The sequence below is a fragment of the Macrobrachium rosenbergii genome, chromosome 34, assembly GCF_040412425.1.
Source record: "Macrobrachium rosenbergii isolate ZJJX-2024 chromosome 34, ASM4041242v1, whole genome shotgun sequence".
Taxonomy (NCBI): domain Eukaryota; kingdom Metazoa; phylum Arthropoda; class Malacostraca; order Decapoda; family Palaemonidae; genus Macrobrachium; species Macrobrachium rosenbergii.
In genome coordinates, this window is record NC_089774.1 from 8,986,033 (window position 1) to 9,011,032 (window position 25,000).

The following is a 25,000-nucleotide window of genomic DNA, read 5'->3' on the forward strand; positions in this document are numbered from 1 at the left end:
TCTTTTCGCAGGTCAAGAACGGGGCACTGCAATCATGGCTGTGTTCATTAGCTTAGTCTAAGTTTGAATGCGCAACACTTTAGTGCTCGTTATATGATATATGACATTTTGAAGTATTTTCATTCATTATTTGTTTTATTATCTATAATTATATATTAAAATCAAGAGTTTATTCATTTCAGCCGTTTAGAAACGAACGTTAGATAGAAAGTTAAGCCAGACATGCGCAACGGAATTCAGCCTCTATGTTACTAATATTATGAACGAACCCACCCCGGTTCCAATACTTTTCCCCACAAGTGTAAAATGCGTCCGAATAACGCATTCCCATCAAATCATTTCACCCCCACCTTATTTAAACAACACAAATAAACAATAAACGTTATTTTAGAGTAATAATTAACAGAAATTAACGATTACTTCGCAAAAGATCGTCGACAAGTCGGAGCGGATAGAAGTCGTCGTCAGTCTAAGGGAAGATTGGAAAGTGTAAACAACTCGGCCGAACCTCCTCCGTCAAATATGGTGAGATTTCGCTCCTTTGAACCCGAATTAAACCCCCTTTGACGTTATTAATCCGATTATTGAGTTATCCGAGCTATTTCTAATGTGATTCCCGTTGTTTCTTGCAGGCAGCCTTCACAGAGGACCAGATCATAGGTGAGTAATCGGGGGGGTTGGGGGGAGATTGTGGCCCGGTGTGGTGTGTCAGTTTCGCGGGAGGGTGTGGCTTCTCGGGTGCCAAAATTCGGGTGCCCACATGTGCCCAGTCGACTTTTAAACCTTTAGGGTGATATTTAATCATATTTTGTAAGACTTGACGGGAATTTAGGTTAAATGCCGTAATTTAACAGGAGTTAATGGGGCGGGGGTGACACCCCCCGCGGTGGGCCGATTACGGTGCCCAAATTGGGGTGTTCGGTGAGTCTCTAATATTTAAGGTAATATTTAACGGCTTTTTGTAAGATTTAACCCAAATTTAGGTTAAATATCGTAATTTAACATTAAAATCGAAGACGTGGGGTTGGGTTAGGCAGTGCCCTACTTACCCCCAGGGTACTTTAGGCTAGAATATTTAACAGTATTTTGTGAGATTTAACAGAAATTTTAGGTTAAATATCGTAATTTAACCAGGGTTAATATTGGACTTTGTGTTAGGCTGGATTAGGGAATACCCAACCTACCCCAGGGTACATTAGGCTAGAAAAATATTTAACAGTATATTGTTAGATTTAACCTCAATTTCTGTTAAATATCTTAATTTAACCACGGATAATATCAAGGACTAGAGGGAGGTTAGTCTGGGTTAGGCAATATCCGACTATTGGTGCAGTGTGTGTCAGGCTAGACATTATTACGCAAATATTTGTTAAACTGGCCCATTTAACCTTTAGGAAGATTTAACTCAAATTTTAAGTTAGATGTAATTTAACTGGAGTTAGGTTAATATCGAGGACTTCGGGAACCTTGAGAAGTTAGCCAGTGCCCGATTGTTAGTTTAGATTACTTATAGCCCAACATGTTAGCCTGTGTGAATGTTAAGCTTAAAGTGGCTAGTCTAGGCTACCGCATCGCCATTAACCTACCCTAGGCTGCCATACAAGGGACATAAGCTAGTTAACTAGTCGAAATGGTTTTGCTAGTTTTAAAGTGGTAAGGTTTCCCAAGGTAGTTGGAGTAAATCCACATTAGGGCTTCACATGGAGGTATTGTGTATTAGCCAAGTGAAAGGTTTTGAGGGAATATAGAAAAGTGTCTCTATAATGCAATACAGGCGAGATAAGTGGAGGGTTAGTGTATATAGGAGAAGGCTACGTGAAGATATCCCTTATTAATTTAATTTTTCGGTTACTGTAGAATAAGATTTATATAATGCAGCACTTGAGGTAATCTGAGAAAATTACTGAGATAATTCAAAATTTGCCCATTTTTGTTCGTACGTTCATCCCCGAGTTGTTGGTGCTTGCACGACTTGAGCTTCACGGGACACCGTGTTTAGTACCGGCCCCTTGGCGACGAAAGTATACATATAGACAAAAGACGGTGAATTTATCATTACCTTGGTCAGTTTCTCAAATTATCTCGCTCGAACTGCATTATATGCAGCATTTTCTATATTGGTTGGATGGAAAATTATGTTGGAAAAAGTTTGTGAGGCCTTATCCTTTAAATTTACCCGTTTGAGAAATTTACTGTAGTGTTATTGCGTTCTTCCTGGAGGAGCTGGTAATAAAAATGGCATCTCGCAGTGTTTGTAGAATGTGGTTTTAGTCAAGTTTTAATGTAACCTAGCAAAGGATGTACTCTTAGGCATCAATGCAAATTTGGCCAATACTCGTTGAGTAAGTGGACATGAAGTTTCCATGGTCCAATCTGACTTAATCTTTTAGTATATGTAAGTTTAAAGCCACTAAGTCATATAGGCTTTATGTAGGATTATTATATTATATGAGGTTAAGCAGGCTTATCTAATTGTCATTTTTTGTAGCCTAGTGCAGTGGTTTAGCTTTCCGAGGAATGGTTTTGTAAGGTCACCATAATTATAATTTAATTTTGATACCCATCAACACCAGCTTTGACAGATTGTCTGCCAGACATATAGGATTTTCACATTTCTGTGAATTTTTCAAGTTACCTTACCACTACTGCATCATATAAACCCTTTTCTGGTTTGTTGCTGTAAACAAATTTAATTTCTCCATGAGAAACTATTCCTTAGAATTACCTTTTTGACTTTAGATAGCCTTGAGATAAATTCAGGAGGGTGTTAGGAATTGTTTGAACTCCATCTCTCCTAAAAGTGATTGCATCTTAAAGAGAATTGTCACTAAAAGATTGTACACATATTCAGAAAGTATTTTTGAATATTCCTGTATTTCCTTTTTATGTATGTGCAACAGTAAGCATGAATATATAACGTATGGGAAATTGTATGTTTTTTTTAACTTTTCGGTCAGGTTGAATAATATGGGGAGTAGGTATTAAAAAATTTTTAAGGTGTGCTTTCGTTTAGATAGGACAACGTATTTTTCATTTTTGCCTATAATTGATGCATCTGATTTAGCCTGCTTGATTCTTGGTGTGAATATTTTAGCCATATCCCTTGCCAATGGTATCCCAGACTTTGGTTTAGTTTTAGCTAGGAATAAATACATCAAAATACTTATATTGTGGTTAGGTAGAAATCCCTTCTAAGAACATTATAGCATATGGTAGCACTGTCTTCAACATCTTAGCATACCTCTTCATGAGCCGAGTTTAATTTTTGCAAGTTTTGAAGTATTAAGTTAGGCATTTTCTGACTTGGACAGGCAAGTAATTGTAAACCTTAGGGATGTGCAGTTTTAGAAAGGCATGATTGGTGTATGTGATAATTGCAGGGTGCATTTGCAGTGGTTGGTAAGCTGAATTCCTGACATATGCTTCACTTTCTAATCTTCAACCTTTATGGCCAAGCATGGGAGTTGTATTGCTTTTGTTCGTTTGGTCATTCACCTCACCTAACCAGTATATTGTACTTTTACAACCACTCTCGAAAGAGATGGTATACATTAGTAATCTGACCTTAATCAGAGTTCTGTGGTGATGGTTTTAGGATTTAAAACGTGTGTGTTTTGTGGTGGTAATTTTTAAGAATCTAGGGCTTCATGAACGGAAATAATCTGAGGACAGTAATTAGCTTACAGTTAGGGCTAGCAAAGACAGATTTTTGGTGCCTGATGCATAGGTTGGTTAGGGACTTATCATGCTAGTGAAGAAAGTTTATACTTCTACGGTTTAGTTAGCCTAGTCAGGATGGCAAGGCTAGTGTTATTTTCCATAAAAGTAGCCTATTATACTAGTGCTATGCCTGCCGTCGTGCTTTCATTCACGCACTTCTCTAAGCAAACATAATGCACATGATTTAGCTGGCGTCACGGTTAGATGCGACTGTATCCAAAGTCTAAGTTTCACATAGCCTACAGTAAATGCTTATGACTAGATGTTAGGAATATCAATGTTAAGTTAGCAAAGTCATAACACAATGATTGTAAGGATGAAATGGTCAAATCATGCATTATTACAATCAGAAAATGGTTGAAAGGTAAAATGTGACCGCAGAAAATTGTTGAAGTTTGTAAAAAAAAAAGGAATAGAATAGTTTTAAAATTTAGGAGTACCGGTATAGAAAAATGAGAGCATAAAGTATCTATAATTTAGGAGTAGGGTAAAAGTTATTTCAGCAAGGGTTTATTGTTCTAAGGGTAAATATTTTTGCTTGAAAATGTCTCTACTGCAGAAGTACTTTTATCTGGCTTTTTTAGACATACTGTATACCTTTTTTTTAGACGTACTGTATACCAAATTTACTAGATATTACCTTAGCTAAACCTGCTAGGAAGTTGTGGTCTAATGTCTGTGCAGATTCCTCCTCGGCAGATAGATTTAGAGTTTTTGTCATGGTTTTTTTTGTTCTGGTTAGAAACGGTGCCAAATACTTTGCTTTGTGTGGATGGAAAGACGAGGAAAGAGTTTTTCAAGCTGTCATGTGTCACCTCAATTTGATGTTATACACCAGGTATATATTTTGGTAATTATTGAGAAGGGGGTTTCGTCAGAGATTAGGTACGTACTCGTCTGTTGCAACATATCAATATTGCTGAAAGTCATTCAGTTTGGAAATGCAGTATTCTCCCTAGCCTACTTCATGTATTTGGTAAAATTGAGGTTTTCTCTCAAAGATCAGGTACCCTTTGTATTTAGTAAAATCTGTTCTGTCTCATTGCTGGACCATTGAAAAGTGCTGTGTTTATCCGATATGAAATTAAAACACCCGCAGCTTATTGCTAATACCTTATGTGGAATCTGGACTGCTTCCAAAGCCTAGGTTAAGCTGCTTGTATCTAATACCTGTAAGACAGGTTTGGTAAAACTCGCAGGTATAACATAGGTTGGTTAAACCCCACGTGCTTTAAGGCAGGCTAGGATAGGCTATCGCATCCAGAAATGTTCGATTATGCCTTTTGCCTCGTAAGATATATATTGGGTTTTAATAGCAGATCTCTCGGGTAAGTTGAACTACCCTTGCCATGGCCAGGTTAGGTCGTCATGAGGAATCGGATGTTCCCACGTAATATGAGAAAATCCTTGGTGTAAATTGGTTATTCTTTTTGCCCGTGTTGGTTTTGGTATAATAAATTCTGTATTATTCATTAGCCGAGTTATCATGTTAGACATTTTTCAACAAAGTACCATTTTACAGTGAAATGACTGTTACTGTAGAAGGAACAGATTTATTTTACAGTGCTTTATATTACAGTATAGAGTAGCAGTGGTCAGGTTCTGTATTGTTTTTGGTGGCTATGTCAGGTTTTAAGAAAGGAAGTGTGCTATAGTACATGTACAGTATTTGGTTTCAAGTGTACAGTCATTACTTTTTAGGTTACCAGTAGTTTCAATTTTGTAAGTTAACGGTTTTCAGAAATACAATTACGACAGCATCATTGAACTTGGTGTATCTTGACTGTTATCTAATCAATTAGCTGAACATGACTGCATAGTTTTGTAAATTTATTTTCCAGTTATATCTTAATGTTCTGTAGTGCTAAAATTCCAGCTTGTGCTAAAATCCCTTTGAGAATTCCAGCGATTGAGTTTGTTTATTCTGTTGTTTGATTCCGTCCTTTATTTCCAGATTTCCAGGAGGCCTTCTCCATCTTCGACCAGAAGGGCGACGGCAAGATCCAGGTGTCCCAGATCGGAGAGGTGCTCAGAGCCCTTGGCCAGAATCCTACAGAGTCTGAAGTGAAGAAGGTTTCGCACCAACACAGACCTGGTAGGCTTAATTTTAATCAGAGGATTTGTCCTTAGTCCCTAGAAGAAATTTGCGTGTTATTGGTACATTATTTAATCCCCTGTTCTATTTTAAGTAGGTAGTTTGGGTTATGAGACAGTGCCCTAATAATGGATGCTGAATGCCCTAGTCACTTTCTGTGAATAAACGTACATACCTCTCTTACTTTTAAAAATATGATTAAGGTTTCAAAACAGGATTTCTCAGGGATGAGTAGCAATATTTTCCTGTCATGTTTCCTTGTTTGTAGTTGAAATTGTCCTTCACATAATTGAATCTTGATGAACTTCAGTTTTACTTGTGAGTGATGAATATACTGTCCAGGTATTGGTCTTTTTGGACAGTAAGCACTCATTATTTGAAGATATTTTTGAATGAGGGATGGAAGCTTAGCGCTAGTTGCTTTAAGTTTGTAAACGTAGTCATCTTCAAAGTACTGCATACTGACTCAAATTTTTGTTTGAGTCAAACTTCCCATCACTTCGATCGACAAACATAAAAATAAAAGCAAACACGTTTCATTGTTTCCGAGATGAATGCTTGGCAAGTGTCACTTTAAAGCACTTTGGGCAATACAACATGTATAAGTAACTAGAAACAAAATGACATGTGCAACTTGGTTTGGTTGTGAAATGGTGCAGTTAGTTTTAAGGTTTAATATTTGGCTATTTAAAGCTATGTCTGTAAATAGCAGTAATGTACATTACAAAATGGTTTGGTTGATGTGGAGTATTGAAATAATTTTGCTTTATAAAGTTTGTCCAATGATTTTCTGATTTGTTACCCCCTAAACATACTTTTGTAACAACGTAATGGATTTAATAAGAAAGAAATGGCAGCCTATGAGTGTACAAAATGTTTGGTTACTAAAATTTCACATCCATTTTGAATTTCATTTAACTGTGACTGAAATTGTTCTGGTTTTGAAGTCGTGCCTTTAATTATGAGTTCCAGGAACACGGCTTAGCTTTTTAGGTGTATAGATAGGAAGAAAATTACATTTCTTGCATATTCAAAGCATCCCATGTTATACTTTATTTATCGTACTAATTTTTCACCTTTTTCCAGAGGAGAGGATTAGCTTCGAAGTCTTCCTGCCAATCCTGCAGACCATCTCTCGCCAGCGCCCTGTCGATACCGCCGATGACTTCATCGAGGGTCTCCGTCACTTCGACAAGGACGGCAATGGCTACATTTCCTCGGCTGAACTCCGTCATTTGATGACTCACCTCGGTAAGACAGCATTTTTTTCTTTTAAGGTTTGAGGATGGGATTTGAATTCAATTTCTTCATTGTCTTGCTGTAAATTACGTGCCTTTCATTTAGTTGAATTTCCACTTTTGTTTTGGTGCAAATCTTGAATGCAGGCACAAAGTTCAGACTTTTTAATGGTTTTAAGAATTGTAATGAAGTGATAGCCTGCTGGTATATGCCTGACAATTCTCAGAGTTCTTTAGGTGGTTGCTTTCTCCCCTGAGGTCTTCCATTCCTGTTTCCTAAGTGGAATATAAATGATTTTGGAATAGTCTTGCTTAGAAATGTCCCTAATTCCATCATGAGCTGAATCTGCTTTTACTTTTCTTGAAAATTGGTTCTTAGTCATTTTGCTCATGTACATTATTTTATTTGATTCACGCATTTATTTTATTTTTATCCCCTTCGTTGCTTTGTACCTCTGTTCACAAATTTGCTAAATTTTCTCCCCTTGATAAAGGGCCATATTTCTAGACTAAGCTTAAACTTTATTTCCGAAAACTTTTGTTTTCCTGAACTTGCAAATTTTGACCTCAAAAGCTTAGGCACTTTTTGCTTTTTGTACAAAGCGTTGCCTTTGTAACAAGCATTCTCATTGCTGCTTGAGAGGCCTTTAGTTACAGTAGTGACTGCTTGCCACACTGCATTCCTTTGAACCAGGGCTATGGTAGTCTTTGCCATCAGCCATTTGTGTAACAGTAGTACTTGATTTCTGTTCTGTCTTTACTAAATTCGGTACTAGGCATCAGTGCTGTCAGTATTTATGCAACTTACGGAGCTCTTTGCCTAGCCCTGGTTAAGAAACCAAAATTTTTAAGGTACAAGGGTTTCACTTCGTGAGCTACCCTTTAAAGCATTCTCTTCTGTTGGCAGAAGTAATGTCAGAATTTCATGGGTTCTTAGTTGCCAAAGAAGAGAGTTTCGGCAGTTGATTGTCCTTCTCAAGAAGACAAGCTCCTGTTTTTTTTTCTTGTGCCATATTTTTGTTCTCACTAAATCATAAATTGCCAATCCACTTTTATTATTTAGAAGGTGAACCACCTTCATATGGAACAAGCCCACCAAAGCGGCCATTGACTTGAAATTGAAGCTTCCAAAGAATATGGTGTTCATCTGAAAGAAGAAATAAAATTAACAGTGTACCTCTTATTACAGAGTCCTGTTGAAGGTAACGATAGGTTATTCTTTCGATACATACTGGATGAAGTTTTCAGTATTGGAAAGGTTTCTTCACTGCAAAGAGTCCAATTTCATGAATTGGATCCATTATAAGAAAATGGTAAATTTCGATCAGAAATTTGGCATATTTAACTGTGGTTTGTATGTTACAAAATCCTATCATTTTACTTCATGCCTTCAATAAAATATTTCATAGTATTTTGTATTCATTTCGGACTCAATTTAAATTGTTTTAAAGTAAAGGATATTTTTTTAATTTAAAGGGTTTTAAAGTAAAGGTTATTCTTGATATACACACTTTTTTATTGAATGAATATTTTGACCATTAATTATATGTTCTTGTTTCTGTAGCTATGCTTGTTTTCAATAATAGTTGAGGTGATTCTTGAAGTTTAATTAGTATGCTCCTACAGAGTTCAGACATTTATTTTACAGCTTGGCACGTGAACCCAAACCTGTTGATTTTAATGATGGTAAAATTCACAGTTCAAACTTTATATTTTACTCGTAGTACAACACAGAACACAAACTCAAATCCATTAATTTTACTCTACAATAAAATCCAAAATGGTCAGGTAAGATTGCAGTAATTGCTTCATTTGGTATTCAGTTGCTTTTTTAGTAACTGAATCCAACCATTTTGCATGCCCATTTATTAATTTTTTTTTATAAATTATAGGGCGATGTAGGGTTTAAAAAAAAGGTCTTGTCATGCACTTTTTGCAAATGCAGGAGAAAAACTGTGTATTTGTTGAAGTATATCTTTGTCACAGTACAAATTCTGAAGGTTAGGTCTGTAGATTTTTGAGGGATAGCACTTTGTCAGGAGAAATGCAGGTGAAGCTTCACTGACGATGATTTTCTCAGACAAAAAGGGACCAGTACCCTAGGCAAGTTGGAGAATTCTGTGTTGTGGTATTCCTGAGTATAATTTACATGAGGGTTTTTTTTGTCTGCTGCTAAAGTTCATCTTGTACTATGGTTTAACATAGGAGTTTTTCATTACATTATAACTATTGCAATACAGTCTTGTGTTTTCAGGATCACGTTATCTTGCCATCATTTACTGTTCATGGCGTACACTATTTGAGTGTTACGTTAAATGAATGGAAAGGAATTTGTGATGTTTTGGGAGATTTGGAAGTCCAGTGTGAATGCTTAAAGCAAAGACAATCTCCATGTCTCCACAAGTGAATTTTTCAAGTTGGGATAATGCTAGCAGTATGGTTTTTGTGAAATTTCTCTATATGTGGAAGGTGCGAGGAAGTGACGTTCTTTTTTGTGTCTAGCATTGTGGGAGTAAGTAGGTTTGGATGTGCAGATTTGTTAATACTGGTAATCTCAGCAGTTGTTGAGTTTTTATTTTCTGTGCATCAGTGCTGTTTGTGTGAAGCTTCATAAGAAACGTTGCACAGAGGTCATAATTTTCATCTCGTGGGATTTTGTATTAGATTTGGTATCAGTTCTCAGTCCAGTTTAGGATGCTGTGATTCCACATTTCTTCTAGGTCATTCCGTTTTATCGTCGTCATCGGAGATAAAAAGATAGCAAAGCTTTAGTTGAGACTTCATCATTTCTCTGTCCAGTTTAGGACACTAGGATTCACTTTTCTTCCAGGTCATTGCTTTATCTTCATAGAAGATACAAAGTTTGCAGAGGTTTAGTTGATACTTCATATTGCAGGAAGTCTTCTGCCTGCATGGTTAATGAGATTTGTCTTGGACTGATTTCATTGGTTTTAGAACCCTATTAAATTGGTTGTTGTTTCTATAAAAACTTTCTTGGGCATATTGTATCATTAAGAGGGTAGCCCACTGAACAGATGAATGTTGCTGATTCCAGTCTCAGGATTATGATAGGATTATAGTTTGTACAGTCTGTGCTTGGTCACACTGTTACAGCTTCTGATGTTGAGATAGATTCTTTGTTTTGCTAGTGCTGAAGGTTCTAGTACCTGTTGTTTTTTGTGATACTCATTTTTCTTACGTTGAATGCATCGGAGATTCTTCGTTTTGCTAGTGCTGAAGGTTCTAGTGCCTTTTGTGTTTCGTGATAATCATTTTTCATTTACTGAATACAGCTTGATATCTGGTAAAATTATCATTGAAAGCTAAATGTTGGAAAGCAATAGAGAAGCTGTACTTCTACCATTGTGTGAGAGTTGTGAGGATTTCATCTGATGCTTAGAAGTGGGATCGTGTTAACCATAACTTGGAGATATGTTTGCCATCAACTAGTAGAGGGTTGGTGTGCCTGTGAGACCAGAATATTGCACAATCTGCTTTCAACCAACACTAAATGGGAAGTGTGGATATTTTGCACCTCCTCATATGTATATTTTCAGATGCTTAATAGCAGGTTTGTGTGCCTTTATAAAAGCTAAGTGTCTTTTCATCTACGGCTGGGTCTTCACTGATATGGTTTTGGCACTTGGATGAGTATCTTTGAATTGTTACTACTGCATGGTCTGCAGATGTTAGCGGAGGATGCATCATGCCTTTGCTAGTGAAGAAGATGCTGATTTCAAGAGTCAGGGGATTGGAGAGGCAATACGACTGCTAGAGATTAGAAGGTACAAAAGGCAACTGCAACAGGTGAAGAACTAAGACCAAGTGGAGAGGTGTGTACCTGTACAAGTTGAATAGCAGAAGAGGATGCTTTTGAGTTGGCAACTGCAAATGGAAAGCAAGAAGACTGCAAAAGGAGGAAGAGAAGGTATAAGACTGTTTGGATGTGACTGAATTAGGAGTTGAAGAGCAGGAAGACTGTCTCTTGGTGACTGCAGGAGGAGGATAAGTTCCAGGTCAAGATGAAAGAAAAGAAAAATCAAGAAAAAGAAATTTGAAGACGAGGATATGTTCCAAGGCATTCAAGAAGAAAAAGAAAAAATCAAGAAAAATAAAACTACAGCACGGAAGAAAAGAAAGTATTTATTCAGTACAATTAGACGATCAAGACTAAAGTATACTTTAGTCTTGTCCGTCTACTTTACAGGTTTGTTTCTTCTATTTCACCTCCACTTCCTTTAACGGTCTGGTTCTTCTTCTCTCTTCATAGTAATTTTCCTTTACGCCCTCTAAGGGGTTGCCAAAGCTGCTTTCATGTCAGTGTAGCAGCCGCCCAGTTTTCAAAAACGCCTGCATAGTTGTAAACCACAATGTATGGCCTTTGAAACTGGGTTCCATCAGCTTTTTGAGGAACAAGCACTGTTGACTGTCCAGGGAATTAACCATGAACAGTAACACATCTGTCCACATAAAGCCAATGGCACCCATAGCTTTACAGGCCACTATTGCAGGATACAACTATGCAGGTGCCTATGCAGGTTGACTAGTTACACTGACATGAAAGCAGCTTTGATATGACCTGCAGGAGTTGGAAGGCAGCTTTGGTATGACCTTCAGTAGTAGTTGGGCAGCTTTAGTATGACCTGAAGGAGTTGTAAGGTGAAGGTCTATCAGCTGGTGTTGTAGTTTGAAAGCTCCACACACTCGTCATCTTCTCTGGCAAGGTTTTGTACTTTGAGGATATTGCAGAATGTTTGGTCATGGATAGGTACCTATAAATCCAGCTTCTCTTAGGAGAATCAGGGAATGTGATCTTGCAAATCCATCCTGAGTTGCAGTCATCTCTAGCTCTGTATAAAAACCCTGAGTCCAACTTCACTATGGGAAAAAGTGCCAAGTTGTAGCCCTATCTTGATCGTTGTAAGAAATCCTGAAATACAAAGATCATGTATCAGCCTCATGTCAAACTTAGTTTGAGACATGAACATCATTAGATCACGTATCAGCCTTGTGTAAAACATTGCAATCTCCAATTCCCAAAAATGTTGTAATGAAATTGAACATTTTTAAATTTTAAGTTAACTAATCGTAAAATCGTTTCGGTTTCAGGTGAAAAGCTGACTGACGAAGAAGTGGAACAACTGCTCGCTGGACAGGAAGATTCCCAGGGCAACATCAACTATGAAGAGTTTGTAAGGCTTGTCCTCAGTGCTTAATGTCCGACGACTCTTCTTGGGAGCAGTTAATGTATTTGAGAAGCATTTAAGTATGAGGTTGGCCATAAACCAACGTCAGTACATATTAAAGCTTGTACCTATTACCACAGATATTTATATGCAAACGAGTCTACGTAAAAATTTAAAATGCTGTTCGAGGTAATGCATTTTTATATTTTAATAGATATTTAAGTATATTTAAAAAATCTAGTTACCTGGTAGATTTTGCGTTTTTGTACTTACTAATTGTAGAAGCTATGCTTGTTAGCAGTTAAGGATGGAAATTTTTTTTTAAAAAAAAATTCAGGTTATTGTAACCGTGAAATTGTTAGCATTACATGACATTCCACTGCAAGGAAGATGTGATGTAAGTTTGTATTCAAATGTTTTAGATTCAATGCATTATATTCTCATGTTTGGAATAATATATCATTTATAAGCAATATCTTTTTTACTTATTCCTCATTTGGATAATTTCTACTTGAATTTAATGGTGTAATGTAACAAACTGGGGACATCGTGCAGATAATAGTTAAGTCATTGTCAAGCTTGTTTTGATATTGGTTTACCCGTGAGTGTTCAAACAAAATTAGTTTTATTGTAGTTGATTTAATGTTCTTGCATGCAAATTCAGTGGAAAATTTGTCACTGCACTGAAATTGTGTTTAATATTGGAATCAAACAGCCTTTTAAGGCAAAGATGTGGTGATGATCAAACAAAGTGAAAGCTGAGGAAGAAGATTGGAAAATTTGTACCAAAGCTGTGAAAGCTTTTCTTCTGAAAGATGTAAATCTAAGATCCTTGTCTCATCAAATAAGGGATATGAACATTCTGGTGCCGCTAACCTCTTAGATTGTCAAAGTAAACAGGATCCAAATCTTGCCTCATGGTCTTTCTAACATAACCTGGATATAGACTTTAAAAGTTAAAATGCTGAATATGTTGTCAGTTAATAATGATTAAGGGCAGATGAAGCAGTGAGAGTGTGTGTACTGTACATGAAAGTAGTTTTAATTATTTACATTGCTACACAACTTCATCTTAGTGCCAGATAAGCTCAACAGGTATACAATGCGTGAGGAAACATCTGCTCAACAGGTATACAATGCATGAGGAAACAAGATTCATAAAATCTAAATTGAAATTTTCTCTTCTGTACATGTGTGCAGCGCACTACTGGTGATTACTTCCAGTGTATTTGTTGTCTGACACTAGACCCTGTCCTTTAGATTGTGTGGTTAATCAGTTGTGGTGTGACAAGCATTCATTTGCTAGCTGACCTGTAGAGTGTGTGGTTAATCAGTTAAGTTGCCAAGTATTTAACTTACTGTACTGAAGAGACACACTACCTAAAACAATATTAATACTCAAATTTATCTAAATCATGCCTAGCCATTCACTTCTTATCCAAGTTCTATTTCCTACCGAATCTGGTCTGATATATCGAGTGATTACTGTTATTACGGCCAGTTACTTTCATGTGTCAATAACTTTAGCAAGTACGATGTCTCTTGGCTTACTTATTTCTTTTAAGGTACACAAAGGTGTTGTCTGTGCTCTCTTAAATAAAATTGGCCTCAAAATTCTATGCTTACAGAGATTAAATGCTGTTCCTTGTCAACTGAATGTCTCAAGATTCCAAAAGCGCTTCTAAAATCACCTTGTTACTGTGGAATGATAGTTTTAATTTTGTGAAAGCTGAGATACAGTTGCATCAAAATAAACTGTCTATATGCTAGATCTTTCCAATGTCAGATGAATTCATGTCGTACGCCTATCCTTTAAGTGATACTAGTAAGAGTTTATTGTCACAAATAGTTCAGGAGCAGGAAGAAAGCTCTTGTAAATATAAACAAATATAAAATGTTATGGATGAGTAACTTGGCTCTCAGAAATCATAGGGGTACTAATTTTGTATTATGGTGGCAAGGATACAATCATTAATATGACTAATATTGTTTAAACTGTACTTTAATTCTCATCTTGAAGTTATAAACTCGTAATGTACTTCTCATGTTAGAGTCATACACTCACCTTTTGTATAGCATAGGATTTCAAAAGTTCAAGAGATTATATCTGCAACAAATTCCATGTGAGAGAGATGGTCTTCACTGTTGAGATCTGCTGTTTATCCACGTCCGTAAAATTGGAAGTGTTCGAAGCCTAGGTTTCTGTGTCCACTTGACGTTCGTTGTAGCCAGTTTTTTGGATATTTATAGCAGCATGGCTGTAGATGTTTAACCTCATGACTGTGCCATCCTTCTTTGGGGCTAAGTAGAGATCTTCAGTGAATGACAGGTACTGCAAAATTCCTTTCTCTGTCATGTGAGAACCCTCATTTTTTTATGCTGTCACTTTCTGCAAACCTGTGAAATAGAATAATACAAGTTAAACTCTTTGCAGGTAGAAATAAATTATAGTTTTTGACAGATACTGTACTAATCTGTTCTTATTCTAATGTAAAGCAGTTGTATATAGTACAACAGGTTTATATGAAATGCAACTCAATTTACATCTTCAAATGTTTTTCAAGCATATGTTTACTTAAGCTAGAGTTACTGCATTGAATCAGTTATACTGTTTTTAGCAAATTAGTTGTGTTTAAAAAATGAAACCAGGCTTCACGAGTTTGTAAGTTCTCACAATTTCTCATTGTAAAGAGTGCTTCGGTTAAGTGGGACCCCTTTAATTATCAATTTTTTAATTGTGGTGAAATGCAAATCCTACACTAGACAAAGTTTGAGTAGCCTAGTCAAGACCCACTTTAGAATGTCTGTGGAGTTTAGAAGTTGATTCTGCCTTGTTGTAAGAAAATACCATGTCTGAGTAATTGTTCAAATTATAATGTTCGGGTGGGTAGACTACATACCTGAAGAATGTGATTTTTTGTAGAAGTTAAAATTGGGCCCTAGTTGCAACCCCTTTCATTCCTTTTACTGTACCTCCGTTCATATTTCTCTCTTACTTTTCACCCTCCCTTAACAATTGTTTCATCGTGCAATTGCAAGGTTTTCCTCATATTACACCTTTCAGACCTTTTTGCTCTCAATTTCCGTTCCATAGGTCCCAGCAATGGTATTTGGCTGAATTTTATATTCCATTTCATAGAGAGGGGAGCCAGTTTGGTAGTTATTCAGTATTTGACAGATATGACCAATGTTTAACTCAGACCTCTGCAAGACAATATATCTTGATTTACAGCTGCGATTTATTGTAGGGAAGATTCTGAATTACATATTTTGTACAGTAATCCAGATGGCTACAGGGTCCTTTCATCTTTTTTTTATTTTAAATATGCTGGGAGATACTGATAAGATAATCTGTCAGATTTGAACGGCTTGAAGCCATATGAGATTCAAGAGGTACCATTATTCTGTCAAGTCTTGAGGTCACGAATTGGGCTTACTAAAGCAATACCCAAAATGACAAGGCTGTTTCTCTTGGGAGAATTAAAACGATCCAAATATTCTACATAACCCTGTAATTTTCAGAAGTATACTGTATTAATTTGATGTGATGCATGACAAGGCTTTAGCTCATATCCTGTACACCGATGGCTCCAAATTTGATGCAGGAATTGGGTTTGTAGCTGTTTGCACAGATATTGAATACAGCCGCTATTATAAAGCAATGCACACCTTGTATACTTCTCAAGTGAATCCTTTTTTAGTGCTACAAGAAAAGTTTTACTAATTCATCAAGTACACTACATGACTGTCTAGGAATGTTTAATAAAAACATCCACTGGTAATGCAACCTTTTAAGAGCGGTTACTGTCATCGAGCTGTCATCATTTGGAAAATTATTATAACTGGGTACCAGTTTAGTGAAGGAGAGGAAAGGTAACATGACAAAGAACAAATGACATGCTGAAAAGGATTATATTGCCTTTCAGCAAGCAAAACTTCTCCAAGTACAGTTGGCCATCTGTATATGCTAGCCCACTTTATACAATTTCATTCTTGGACTGTTACATTCAGTTTAAAATGTTGTTTCTTACTAATACTGTACTGTATAAGACGTACTATATCCATTTTTTTTATTCTCTGCACTGTGTAAACAATAATGGTTAATATAAGGTATATAGGGGTTTGTAAGTGCATGAAGTTGTTTCACTGATAGGCCTACACATAGTTTTAAGATTTTTTCTGTTAATACTGTAGTGTATAAGGAATACTGTAAACATATATTTTATTCTTCTTAGCATTGTAAAACCAATAATGGTTATTATAAGATGTATATTGGGGTTTATATGGGCATACAGAGGTCATATCTATGATCAGCATAGGCCTACATTTAGTTTAAAAAATTTTTCTTACAAACAGTTTATGTCTCCATAATTTTTTTTTTATTCTTTGCATTGTAAAACCAATAATGGTTATTATAAAAAGTGTATTGGGGACTGATATGTGCATAAACAGTTTGTTCATATGAAAGGCATGTGTTTAGTACAGTACTCTGTTACATGTGGGGGGGACAGTCATGCATAGTTACAGGGCTGCATGGGAAGTCTTGGAACTTATTACATATGTATACAAAGGGCCAGTGTACAAAAGTACAGGAAGTTTAACAAAGCTTAAAGGGAGATTCTAGTTGGTAATGGTCAGTAATTGTTGGATAAACCAGATCAATTGTCCAATGGGAGTACAGTAACCTGTCACAGGTGGGGAATTGCCCTTCGTAAACTGAGAATTGGCCATGTATGTGTTACTCGAGACTTTAAGGACTGTTCAACGTAGCCATATTTATGTCTGGTGTGGTCTTTATATTACAGCACTTGCTATTCAAATCCCAATTCTTTGAACCTACAGGATTCAGCATCCAAGCTGGGCAACTTAAAAGATGAACCCAATATTGGTCATGTCTCTTAAACCACCAAGAATAAGGTGGAGGAATGAAGTACTTGAATTTACCCTTAGTTTTTCAAGTTCAGGTTTAAAATCAAAATAACCTGAATGTGATATCTTTAGCCATCTTCATGCTAAAGCATTGGGAATTATCATTTATTCACTATAATTCCTTTTTCTTGCTGTGAAAATTTTTTGGCCATCTATCATGTTTGTTTTATATTTGTCAGTATCCCACCGACAATTTAATTCATGAAACTCAGTCAGGTAGGACACAATACCTTGGGTTAGGTTAGGACTTAATCCTATTTCCTTACTGTGGTCCACTATTACTATTTGATATGTGTTTGTAATAAATCAACCAATCATTTATGACATAATAAATGAAATCTGTCAAAATTACATGACATGCTGACAGAAAAATCCCTTTGTGAGATTAAAAACAAACCAAAAAATAAGATTTCACTTAAAACTATCCAAACTTGGCTTCATTAAGGGTACATGACCAACCTTAGTAGGGACTTTTCGTCCCTGGACACCTCTTGTACACCCTAACCTAACTTAACCCTCCACAGGACACTGTGTCCTACCCTGACCAAAGGTTCCTCACCTCCTGGACCCCCAAAACATACTTATTCTCATTTTGGGTACCAAATTCTACCCTGGACCACTTAACTCTCCCCTAAGCTTGGAAGTGACAGGTATTCCTATGCTTGGACTTATCTGGTGGCCTAAGAATGGACTATTTTCCAAAGAGGGACTTTGTGCAACCTGCACAATTGACATTTTAACCTTACAGGTATATTATACATCTTACTGACAAACCATTTCAGGGAAAATATTCAGAAAAACACCATTTCCTTCTGTTCATCTTGAATAAGATTGTCACTCGTGAATTTAGTGGAAAAGTTGAAAAAGCCTTTGAGGTAGGGATGTTATTTGTTATTACTGAGAAAATTTGCAACAACAATGAACCTCCATTATAGCTTGCAAGATTAAGGACACCCCTTGTGTAATGCATGCTGTCAAAACCAGAGCATTACAGTATTTCAAATGCTTTAAAGTGCTTTTGATAAAACCTTTGTTAAAACAAAGTCCAACCTTGCCATTTCTTAACTGAAAGTTTCTGATATCATTTAACATGGCTGAAGCAGATTTGGTCGTCAAATTAACACTTAAAACTTTTTAATTAATTGCTTATAAATTCAACATGGCTAATATGGGGCTGCTATATCTGGAGATAACAGATTTTCCTTACCTTACCCTAATTCCTAACCTAACATAGCTAAAAGCAACCCTAACCTAACTTAATAATATATTTTCCTTACCTTTAATAAGGATACTTAAGCTTTCTTAAACTTTTACTTTAACCAACCAGTCCTTCCACCCTTACCTTACCTATACATTCATGTTTACTCTTCTCCCCATACAATTCCACCACATTTTCCCTTACTACCTTCCCCATATGATAATACATCATTACTTGAAGTTTTCAAGTCAGATTTTCATTTTACGAGGTTAATTAGAGAACAATTTTTCTCTATTGTCTTATATTTAGTGCCATATTTGGTCTAGGGCTAGACTGGGCCATTTTACATATTTTTTTAAACCTATTTGCATGTCATTTTCGTGCCATTTCTACATATTCAACCATCCTAATTCCTCTTCCTACATTGTTACATGTTATAACAACCTCACAATTTAGTTTTCAGTTTCAATCAATCTATATAAAACGTGAAATAGGGACTTATCCTCTCCCAATGCTTTGGCAATATCAAATCCTCTTATCCTGCCTGAATATATTCGTTATTTTTAACTCGTTACCCATCATAACCTCAATAATGTAATTAACTATAGATTAAGTAGCCTAAATTCTGGTTAAATATAATTAAAAACACCAATTAAACGATAAATATAAGGAAATTCCTACGTATAATCAACAGCTTTCACGGATTATCTTCCTTGGATCAGAAATTAGGAAAAATAGAATAGTTAGCCTGTAATTTCGAAATCACATCCGCATAGAAAACGGAGTCATTCAGTATAACTAAACTGATTTTATTCAAATTAGTTTTCATTTTATATTAACTTCTAAATACCTTTCTTGATACGTCTATACCACATAATGAAGGCGAATTAATATAAAGAATTATTGTCGTTTATGGCCATAAGTTTGCGCCGTTTATAATTACCTGAGGCCTTGTTCACTTAGGCCTACATCAAAATGTCCCTCTATGAGGTATTTTAAACTTTAATTACAACATATGAGGCCTGCATAACTTACTATAAGCTACATAGCAAAAACTGTCCACATATTAGCTAGGCCTACATAACTTACTAAAAAGCTACATGGCAAATATTGTCTACATAGGGCAATACAACATATTGGGCCTACATAACTTACTAAAAAGCTACATAGCCAAAATTGCCCACATATCAAATTGGTTGTAAAATGGGCATTATACAATCACAACCTTTTTGCTTACGTTTTATTACAACCAGCAACTTACAACATTCTAATAACCGAATTACCCATACAAGGGGCATTATAAGACCACAACCTTGACCTAAATGTTATTACAACCTATATCATTATAACCGGATTACCCATAAAATGGGCATTACATAATTACAACCTCTGTACTTGTGTTATTACAACAGCCTATAACATCCTGATCACCGAATTACCCATAAAATGGGCATTAGAATATCACAACTTTCTTGCCTGTTATTACAACCTATAACATTTAAACCGGATTATACCCATAAGATGGGCATTACATAATCACAACCGCTGTACTTGTGTTATTACAACAGCCTATAACATCCTGATAACCGAATTACCCATAAAAGGTGCATTATAGAATCAACTTTATCTGCTATTACAACCTATAACATCATTATAACCGGATTATACTCATAAAAGGAGCACTATAAAGTCACAACCTTCTTAACTAAATGGCATTACAACACCCAAACAACCTACAACCTCAGGTAGGTTATTATATAACAGGTATACCCAGATATTTCCAGGCAGAAGCCGGCTACAACAATCATAACCCTATCACAATTAATAACCAAATTATTAAAATATCAATCTAAATAACTTAATATATAAAAGAAACTTTAAATAATTATATATATAATTTACCTTCAGTGATGAAGAAAATTGATAAATAAACACACAGGTACCTCGTTGCTTGTCACTTTCGGGTTAACCGGATGGGTAATGATTGACAGTTGGTGGTGACGTGTGACAGGAACCGGGGGTTACCCGAATTTTTTGGGAGAAAGGACCACTTCAGGAAGGGTCTAAGTGTCCCTAAATCAGGCCACAGTTCCCTAAATATAAAATGGAGCCCTGAAACGTAAACATTGCTTTTTGATTTACTTATTTCTTACAAAAGTATGAAAATTAATATAACTTTTTTAAATAATCCCTTAAAAGGTAAATATTAAAGGGAATATTTCACTCTACCATAATTAATATTTGCCTAAAATCATCCATTTTTTCCCTAAAATCAGGGCTACCAGTTTAGGGACATATCCCTAAAAATGAGAGCATTGGTAGGGACTTTTCCCCAAGGTAGCAGGGATACTTAACCTAACGAGAAGTGACGTCACAATTCTTCTTCTTCTTTCAAGAATTTAGTCAATATTTCAGCTAGTAATTACTAAATGAGGGATATAAATGAATAAAATATTAATTCATTCATTGATGAATCGCATGAGAGCCGTGAGTAATGTGTAAATCATGATTAAAATGAGGAAAATGTGAATTAGGAATAGAAAAATCATTCGCCTTACCCCACTAAATACCTGACATCTTGAAATTTCAGAATCCGAACTTTTATCAGTGACAAGAATTTCCCATTAAAAAAAAAACTAAAAATAAAAAAAAAAATCAGGACGATATGCAAGAAATATGAACGTCTCTCAGGAGCAAAAAAAAAAAAAAAAATACTTAATGGACTTAGGCAGATTTTAAAATTCTTGAATTATATTTTATTTTCATACTGAGTCATCCTAGTTTTTATTTATATTTTTATATTTTATTTTTGAAATTTTATTCGAAATCGGGAAAATAATAAAGATAATAAAATTATAATAATTAATAATTCTACCAAGGTAATTGTTATGTGGATTATCCTAATTTTTTTATTTTCTTTATTTTTTTTATTTTATTCGAAATCATGAAAAAATAAAGATGATAAGATTACAACAATTAATAATGTTACCAAGATAATTACGTGAATTATCCTAATTTTTTATAATATATTTTCTACATTTAAAAAAAATTTTACTCGAAATTAGGAAAAAAATAAAGATTATAATATTACAATCATTAATAATAATAATAATAATAATAATAATAATAATAATAATAATAATAATAATAATAATAATAATAATAATAATAATAATAATAATTACAAAGATGAAAAAATCATCATAACAATGTTTCATTATATCAAATATTTTATTCATTATTGGTAAAATGTCTACTTTTCAACCTCCGTTTATAAATGGCGGACGAAAAATGGCTTTATATCACATTCAATTAAACCATCTGTGAATTATAGATGGGGCCAAATACACCCAGCCCCTGATTTTTGGAATATGGATGACGATTGCTGAACAAATATTAGATGTTAATCATTTTTTCTAACACGTTGCTGTTTGTGTCAATATGGACAGCGGTTGGTTTGTTTTTATATATTTATTTATTTATTTCTCTGTACAGTGTTGAAGTGTGTATGTGTGTGTGTATGTATATGTATATATATATATATATATATATATATATATATATATATATATATATATATATATATATATAGATATATATATATATATATATATATTTTGAACTCAGGCCAAATACCTACAGATATGATACGAAAAATGACTGGGTTATTTATCGTTGCAATTAAAACATTTTGGAGGATTGTGTTTGTAAATATTTCAGTAACTCTCTCTCTCTCTCTCTCTCTCTCTCTCTCTCTCTCTCTCTCTCTCTCTCTCTCTCTCTCTCTCTTTTTAAGGAACTTTGTGGAACAAAAATGAGTTCTATTCACCTAAAAGAAACTAGGAATTATACCAAACTAATTATCCATTCTCTCTCTCTCTCTCTCTCTCTCTCTCTCTCTCTCTCTCTCTCTCTCTTGCATGACTTGGCCATCGTACTGCAATAAAAACATATTTAAAAAAAAACATTCACTTCATGAATATCCGTACCTTTGCCCAAGCACGGCCGACTAGTCATTTAATCCGATGCCCTGCATTGAAAGAAATCTCTCTCTCTCTCTCTCTCTCTCTCTCTCTCTCTCTCTCTCTCTCTCTCTCTCTCTCTCTCTCTCTCATTTACAATGTGCAGTGTTCTGAAATTTGTTGCACACTGGAGAAAGGTTCGAAAGAAGTCTCTCTCTCTCTCTCTCTCTCTCTCTCTCTCTCTCTCTCTCTCTCTCTCTCTCTCTCCACTACAATGTGCAGTGTTCTGAAATTTGTTGCACACTGGAGAAGGGTTCGATAGATAAGTCTCTCTCTCTCTCTCTCTCTCTCTCTCTCTCTCTCTCTCTCTCTCTCTCTCTCTCTCTCTCTCTCTCTCTCCACTACAATGTGCAGTGTTCTGAAATTTGTTGCACACTGGAGAAAGGTTCGATAGATAAGTCTCTCTCTCTCTCTCTCTCTCTCTCTCTCTCTCTCTCTCTCTCTCTCTCTCTCTCTCATTTCTACCAGTGTGAAGCTTCACTTACGACATCCACAACAATATTTCTTTTTTATCTCCCAATATTGTCAGTTAAATTCATAATTTTCACATTAACTCGAAGTTAGCAATTCATCAGCAAAGAACATTCTTGATATCATCCAATTTTTTTTAACATCATGTTGATTTCATCTCACAAATTGGCACTGACCTACTTCCTCTACCCTCGACGGAGCCTTTCAAAACAATTCTTTTTCATTCTGATTCAAACCTGGAATAATTTCTCACTGGAGAATTAATTTCCTGGGAGGTTTCATTGTATAGAACGTTGATCTCTCAGTTGGCAGAATGTCAAGCTGTTATGACGTCCATGAATTTCAATATTATTATTATTATTATTATTATTATTATTATTATTATTATTATTATTATTATTATTATTATTATTATTATTATTATTATTATTATTATTCAGAAGATGAGGCCATTGACTTGAAAATAATAATAATAATAAAATAAAATAAAATAAATTTCATGGAAGTAAATGTTTCTGTAAGCGTTTTTATCTTTCTTTAGTGTATGGAGAGAGAGAGAGAGAGAGAGAGAGAGAGAGAGAGAGAGAGAGAGAGAGAGAGAGAGAGAGAGAGGGAGCAGAATGATTTGGATGAGAGCTTCCAGTTTTGGTGGCAAACATTTTTGACAGAGCAGAGAACAGTTACAGCTGGTGTTCTTCTTCTTCTTCTTCTTCTTCTCTCTCTCTCTCTCTCTCTCTCTCTCTCTCTCTCTCTCTCTCTCTCTCTCTCTCTCTCTCTCTGATTTCCTGACACATCTCTCTACAGAATTCAAAACCTCCTTTTTTATATTTACTGTTCGTCTTTCAGTCTGTGGTGAAACCAATCTACTCTCAACCGAGGACTCAAAGTCTTCGGAGGCTACTAATTCCTTAAGAAGCTTTGGTCCTACGATCCGTCGCTCCATAAGGATCCGAGGATCCCTTGGGATTGGCTCCAAAGGGTTCATTTGGATCCTGGAGACAAATATAGGGCCATTAAGTGTCTTAGGGACCCCAGGCAGAGGACGAAACAGTATGGGAGACTTGGGGATCTGACCAGAAAATCTCAACCTCTCTCTCTCTCTCTCTCTCTCTCTCTCTCTCTCTCTCTCTCTCTCTCTCTCTCTCTCTCTCTCTCTCTCTCTCTCATGAATATCTACCATATCCTTTCCCACGCACGGCTGGCTGCCTAGTGATTTAATCCCATCCCTTCCCTATGAAATAAAAGTCTTAGGTTGGGAGGCTCTCGAGTAAACAAAAAATCCCCCACTCTTTCAAATCTCCTGCAGGGAATCGTCTGCACATATTGCAAACGCTGGCAGTTTTTCTCGTCTGTGGGAGCTTTCTCTCTCTCTCTCTCTCTCTCTCTCTCTCTCTCTCTCTCTCTCTCTCTCTCTCTCTTGGCTTTGATAGACTATATATTGCTAAACGAAGACTAACTGTTATAACTTTAACCTGAGAATGATATTTTGATAGCAAAACTCTCTCTCTCTCTCTCTCTCTCTCTCTCTCTCTCATGCTAATTCCATAAGAGGCTTTGGTCCTACGATCCCCAGCTCCAAAAGGACTCCCTGGGGATTGGCTCCGAAGGGCTCCTCGGGATCCCGAAGACAAATATAGGGCCATTTAAGCATCTTAGTGCTTCCAAGCAGGGAGCAAAGGAGTATGGGAGACCTGGGGATTTGGCAAACACATGTTGCTGAGTTAGTTGCAAATGCTGCTTGCATTAACTGTGTGTGTGTGTGTGTGTGTGTGTGTGTGTGACAGGGTTCAGGTTAAAGATGATTTCTCGTTGTTGAGTTGATGTTTAGTTGTGTATTTGTGTATATTTTGTGTATGTTTGTTTATATTTTGTGTCTATTTGTGTATATTTTGTGTTATTAGGGGGATGATAGCTGTAAAAACAGCAGTAATAATAATAATAATAATAATAATAATAATAATAATAATAATAATAATAATAATAATAATAATAATAATAATGTAACCCCATTGGCAGGAAAGAGGCCCAACTCTCTCTCCTCTCTCTCTCTCTCTCTCTCTCTCTCTCTCTCTCTCTCTCTCTCTCTCCCCTGAAATGTATTTTACATGTCCCTTTAATCTTGACAACATGTCTGGAGATTA

At 35.7% G+C, this 25,000-nt stretch overlaps 1 protein-coding gene and 1 long non-coding RNA gene across 2 annotated transcripts; one reads left to right on the forward strand and one right to left on the reverse strand.

The window, feature by feature from the left end:
- Positions 1 to 296: 296 nt before the first annotated feature.
- Mlc-c (Myosin light chain cytoplasmic) lies at positions 297 to 12,712 on the forward strand. Its single transcript, XM_067133833.1, has 5 exons — positions 297 to 525; positions 633 to 660; positions 5,675 to 5,815; positions 6,902 to 7,066; positions 12,163 to 12,712. Exons 1-5 carry the CDS (start codon positions 523 to 525, stop codon positions 12,267 to 12,269), a joined length of 444 nt encoding a protein of 147 aa, XP_066989934.1. The 5' UTR covers positions 297 to 522; the 3' UTR covers positions 12,270 to 12,712.
- On the reverse strand, positions 11,251 to 20,421 carry LOC136856163 (uncharacterized). Its single transcript, XR_010858258.1, has 3 exons — positions 20,269 to 20,421; positions 14,305 to 14,636; positions 11,251 to 11,983 (listed from the first exon to the last, which is right to left on the reverse strand). It is a non-coding gene; the product is annotated as an uncharacterized lncRNA (long non-coding RNA).
- Positions 20,422 to 25,000: the final 4,579 nt, after the last annotated feature.